The 5368-nt window shown below is 24.0% G+C and overlaps 2 protein-coding genes across 4 annotated transcripts; one reads left to right on the top strand and one right to left on the bottom strand.

Annotated features, from left to right (window-relative positions):
* Positions 1 to 593: 593 nt before the first annotated feature.
* LOC122860168 (SRR1-like protein) lies at positions 594 to 2785 on the bottom strand. Of its 3 annotated transcripts, none has more exons than XM_044163862.1 (3): positions 2734 to 2785; positions 2111 to 2375; positions 594 to 1995 (listed from the first exon to the last, which is right to left on the bottom strand). In XM_044163862.1, the coding sequence occupies exons 2-3, from the start codon at positions 2248 to 2250 to the stop codon at positions 1311 to 1313; spliced, it is 825 nt and encodes a 274-aa protein (XP_044019797.1). In that variant the 5' UTR covers positions 2251 to 2375; positions 2734 to 2785; the 3' UTR covers positions 594 to 1310. The 3 variants fall into 3 exon arrangements, with proteins under 3 accessions (XP_044019797.1, XP_044019796.1, XP_044019795.1); XM_044163861.1 differs by lacking the exon at positions 2734 to 2785 and adding an exon at positions 2609 to 2657; XM_044163860.1 differs by lacking the exon at positions 2734 to 2785 and adding an exon at positions 2501 to 2644.
* LOC122860143 (activin receptor type-2A-like) lies at positions 2760 to 5287 on the top strand. Its single transcript, XM_044163829.1, has 6 exons — positions 2760 to 2977; positions 3242 to 3444; positions 3527 to 4405; positions 4486 to 4623; positions 4700 to 4831; positions 4902 to 5287. Exons 1-6 carry the CDS (start codon positions 2929 to 2931, stop codon positions 5064 to 5066), a joined length of 1566 nt encoding a protein of 521 aa, XP_044019764.1. The 5' UTR covers positions 2760 to 2928; the 3' UTR covers positions 5067 to 5287.
* Positions 5288 to 5368: the final 81 nt, after the last annotated feature.

The raw sequence follows: 5368 nt of genomic DNA, 5'->3' as shown, positions 1-5368 counted from the left end.
TGATTTAGATATTTTATTATTTTTTTTTTTTTCTTTTTTTATATTTTTTACCAATGATTTATTTTTTTCTGCTGGAAAGAATTTGGAATATTGATTATTTTAATTGTTTATTATTTTAATTTTGAATTTAAAAAAATAAATTTATATAAAAATTATTGCTGTGAGACTTGTGAGACGAAAATGTAAAGTTTTTAAGTATCACATTGTAAATATTTAAAATTAATAAGAACAAAAAAGATAAATAATTTTTAAGAGTTTTTTTTTCTTCGCGATATTTTCATTTAAAAAAAAATTTATAATCTTTTTTTTTTTTTTATTATTTAAACATGTGTTTATTTGAGAATTAATTTACGACCAAAATTTTGCATAATTTATTTGCAAGAAATTATTGTAAATTTATTATGGCAGTTATTAAAATATTTTTTTTTGCCAAGTGAAAGTGCTGTCCAATTGAAAATATTATTTAAAAAACAAAAATGATTGAATCATTTTTGTAAATAAACACATTTTGTCAAAAAAAAAAAAGAAGAAAAAAACTTTAAATTAATTCAAGGTAAATTAATTTCTTATATAGAAAAATAATTATAAAGAGAAATAAAAAAAATTTGAAGAATGTGTGCAATGTAAAAAGAAATAATATTAGCTATAATAAGTCACTGTACATTCCCGTTTAATTAATAATTTTGTTTATATAAATGTATGATTCAAATCAATAATGTAGAACAAAGAAAAATTATTAATTTGACAAAACAAGACAAAAAAGTGGAGATTATATAAAGAGAAATAGTGTAACATGTAAAAAGTATGTAATTCTTTTTAATTTATTCTTTGGCATTTGCCAAAAAAAAAAAAAAGAAAATTAATCGACAAATCCTGCACGTGACCTCATCGTGTTCGCTAAAACGTAACCAAAATCAGTTATTACGAATCTTTATATTATTATCTAGTCATCAAGTGATAATAAAAATTTATCATAATCAAATTAATGGTTTTTTAATTTTTTAAAATATTTATTTATGTTACCACATGATCCTTCTTTATTCCAAAGATATTATGACCATGCTCTTCTTTACTTTTAATATAGGAAATTAAATTTTCATAATGAATTCATTTATTGTCGAAATAACTGAAGCAATTAATTTTTATTATAGTTGACTTTTTTATATTAAAAAAAAAATATAAAAGAATTATTTAGGCATGTACAGTAGAATAATCTTTTTTTTGTTTCATCAATATATTATTTGTTGTTGTAACAATGATATTTGTACTCAATTTAAATTAACAGCCTAATTAGATGGTCCTATTATTAGTCAGTCTTGTCTCTTTTCATGATCAATTTCATTCTGATTAAATGGTGGTGCAATAAGTGGTTTCCAAAAATCTCCAGGTACCATACTAAGTTTATCCATTGAAAATACATGAATTGACGTACAATGAAATGCATCTGGTGCATTATCAAAGCTTTCATCAAGCACAAATTCCGTTGTAAATGGATGTATTTTTTTAATTAATTCAACTGAATCTTTAACTTGTTTATCATCAGTTACAACATCATCAGCCATTTCATTAAAACTATTTGTCAATAATATACAATTATTTAATAAATCAATTTGCCAATTTGCATAAATAACATTTGCAACAAGACCTTTAAAACAATGTGGCATATAAAATAATGTTAAATTATCACCAGATTTACGTATACCAACTTCATTATTATCAATTATTAATAATCCAAATTTTTTTAATACTTCTATTTCTTTAGAATAAAATACTGGATCATAAATATGTACTTTACTTTCATACAATGATTGCATTGTTAATAAAGCTGCTAATTGATATTGAGCACATTTATTTTCTGAAAAATTTCCCAAACCATAACAAACAATTATTGGAACAACATCAACATTCAGTGTCTTCAATGAATCCTTCAAGCCTTTCAGTAGTATTTTTTTGTATGGAGAATTTTTTATTGTTACAACTGCATCTGTTATTTTTCTAAAAGAAAAACATGCAAATTATTATTTTAACAATCAATAATAAATTTAGATAAATATTTCTAAGAGTTGAGATAAATTTTTGAAATGGTAAACAATAATGTTGATGTACTCACTGGACAAGATGGTCAATATTTATTTCTGGTTGATTTGACTTTTTCGATAAATCCAATGAATGATCAAGATGTTGTTTTCGACCATGTCTTTTTTTTCTTGATACAACTTGAAATTTCGTTGTCTCTGAACAGCCTGACATTGTTTAATGTTTTTGTTGTTATTTTAGGTTAGTTTTTGGCTGAACACAGTGGAATTGTTGGAGCAGGAATTCCAACACATTCTTATGATGATGATGAAAGAGCGAGTGAGATAGTAAATGGCATGCTGATAAATCCATACATAAAACAGAGACAAATATAAAATTAATTTATTTAAAAAATGTTAGAAATATAATGTTAATTAATCTAGTTTATAATGTCAATGTTATTATTTTTTTTTAATCTACATACAACATTGTTTTAGCTGATTGTAATTAGTTTTTAGAACAATGTTATAATTGTTATAAATAAAAACAAGTTGAATTTAGTAGGAAATTTGCAATTTGCCTGAACCCACACATGTTCAATAAAACCAGACGGCGACAGACTGTCCCGACAGATAACTTGAAAGAGATAGATGTCAAAATGATAGGAAGATGAGTTGAATAGAAAAAGATAGAAACTACTTGTTGAAAAATAAATACTCAAAGACTCCAAAACTACAGACGCAAACGGCAACAGTCGCCAGTAGTGCATGGTCGTGTGCAAACTGCAAATGTGTCTTAAATAATTGCAAAGTGATTAGAACATTTTTAATATTAAACAATTATAGTTGATGCAATTTTTTATAAATTTAATTATTATTATTTATCAATGCATTTTTAATTATTAAATAAACAATGAGTGTCAAATATTTTATTTTGTGTTTTTTCATTGCATCAACAACAGGTGAGTTTTTATTTTATTTATTTATTTGTCGAATTTTTAAGACACAATGCAAAAAAAGTATAATTAATTATTATTAATTTATTTGTTTAATTAAGTTTTTAAAATATTAAAATTGTATTTTTAAAATCAAAACAATTAAAATCATATTTTGTATTTGTCATTGTTTACTATTTTATAAACAAATTGATAAATAAATTTATATATTTTTATGATATGTTATTTATTTGATAGAAATAAAATTAATTTTAAATGTAAACATTACAGGATATGCAATTAGAAATGAACTGGGTCTAACAGAGGATATACCAGAGACAAAAATATGTGAAGTATATTCTCAAGCAAATAATTGTACAGAATCAAAACCAGAATGTTTTACACAACAAAATTGTGACACAAAACAAAAACAAAATTGTTTAACTGTTTGGACTTTAATCAAAGAAACTAATAAGCCATTATTAAAATTCAAGGTAAGTTTTGATTTATTTAATTTTCATATTCATTGATGTTAATTAATAATAAATTTTTTAAACCATCAAAAAAAAAAAACAGAGCTGTTTTCCAGCAAAATATCCAACAAAATATTTAAAAACAAAAGAATGTACAGCAACATCTGATGTAGATATACCAAGATACAGTTGTTATTGTGATGGTGATTTATGTAACAAAGGACTAACATGGATTCCACCAATACCAGAAACAAAATCATCAACACCAGCATCACCAGCATCAACTCAACAACCAAAAAGTGGATATATACGTTATACAATTGCATTTATTATTGTTGTAATATCAGTTGGATTATTTGTTATTCTTGTATTAAATCATGGAAGAAAAAAAAAATGTAACGATGATGATGAAGATGAAAAAAAACAAATACTTGAAATAATTGGATCACCAAATTTACCAATGGATTTAAATACAATTAAAAAAATTGAAATTATTGGTAATGGATGTTATGGAACAATTTGGAAAGGACAATTTGATAAAAATACAGTTGCTATTAAAATATGTCCTGAACAGTCAAAAGACGTATGGAAAAATGAATTAAATACATTTAAAACTCCACAATTAAAACATGATAATATATTAAATTTTATTGGTGGTAATCCTTATTATTCTAATGATAAACCAGAGTACTGGATTATAACTGATTATCATGAAAATGGATCACTCTATGATTATATTAAAAAAAATATATTAAATGTTAATGAGATGTGTAAAATTGCTGAGACAATGGTTAAAGGTGTTCGTCATTTACACTCTGAAATACCAGGTAATATGGCATATGGATATAAACCAGCAATTGCACATCGTGATTTTAAATCACAAAATGTTTTAATTAAATCTGATAAATCTGCTTGTATTGCTGATTTTGGTTTTGCTATTGAATTTGAACCTGGTAATGTTTGCAGCAATGTTCATGTTCAGGTAATTGATAAATCAATTGAAGATATATTTCGTTTTTATGAAAAACAATATAGATTGATAAATTATATATTATATTTTAGGTTGGTACTGCAAGATACATGGCACCAGAAGCACTGGAAGGTGCAATGACATTTACAAGAGATTCATTTCTAAGAATTGATATGTATGCAGTTGGACTTGTCATCTGGGAATTGATGACTCGATGTGATGTTCTAGGAGTAAGTATTTTTATTAAAATATATATAATACTTGTTAATTAAATTATTAATTGATTTTTTTGTTTAATTTTTTAAGACACCAGTTGGAGAATATAAACATCCATATGAGGAAGAAGTTGGTCCACATCCAAAAATTAATACAATCTTGCCAATTGTTGCAGGCGAAAAAAGAAGACCTGTTATTCCAAGAGCATGGCGAAATCATCCGGTAATTATTTACTATTTATCTTTTTATCATTACGAAATTAATTATAATATATTTCGATTTTTAATTACAGCTGTTGGCAGTTTATTGTGAAACAATTGAAGAATGCTGGGACGATGATGCAGAGGCAAGATTATCAGCCTCTTGTGTTTTAGAAAGACTGATAAATGTTAGAAATTTAACGAAACAAAATTCATTATCATCATCAACAAATAATATTGAAGATACTTCAGTTTAAATTTTTTACATTATCATTAAATTAATATGACAATCATTACATTTGTAAGTTAAAAAACGAAAAAAAAATAAAATTATGTTAGATGTATTGTTGAACGAAATCAATGACATTATATATTTTTTTAAAAATATCTACTTAAATTTAAATATGTATAAATAATTAAAACCTCAGGCTAATAATTAGACGTTAAAAATAAAAAATTTTTTACAATATTATTAAAATTATTTGGCAAATATTTATGGCACTTTATTTATCCATTTATATACACGTGTTTATCAACTTTTTTTCATCATATTATTATT

This window comes from Aphidius gifuensis, linkage group LG1 (genome assembly GCF_014905175.1).
Source record: "Aphidius gifuensis isolate YNYX2018 linkage group LG1, ASM1490517v1, whole genome shotgun sequence".
Classification (NCBI taxonomy): Eukaryota; Metazoa; Arthropoda; class Insecta; order Hymenoptera; family Braconidae; genus Aphidius; species Aphidius gifuensis.
This window is presented reverse-complemented; position numbering and strand designations above follow the sequence as displayed.

Coding starts and splice junctions, on each gene's coding strand:
- LOC122860168 (XM_044163862.1), bottom strand. CDS start 2,250: ATGTCAGGCTGTTCAGAGACAACGAAATTTCAAGTTGTATCAAGAAAA. Junction 1,996..2,110: donor AATATTGACCATCTTGTCCA/GTGAGTACATCA, acceptor TTTTTCTTTTAG/AAAAATAACAGATGCAGTTG.
- LOC122860143 (XM_044163829.1), top strand. CDS start 2,929: ATGAGTGTCAAATATTTTATTTTGTGTTTTTTCATTGCATCAACAACA. Junction 3,445..3,526: donor AGCCATTATTAAAATTCAAG/GTAAGTTTTGAT, acceptor AAAAAAAAACAG/AGCTGTTTTCCAGCAAAATA. Junction 4,624..4,699: donor CTCGATGTGATGTTCTAGGA/GTAAGTATTTTT, acceptor TAATTTTTTAAG/ACACCAGTTGGAGAATATAA.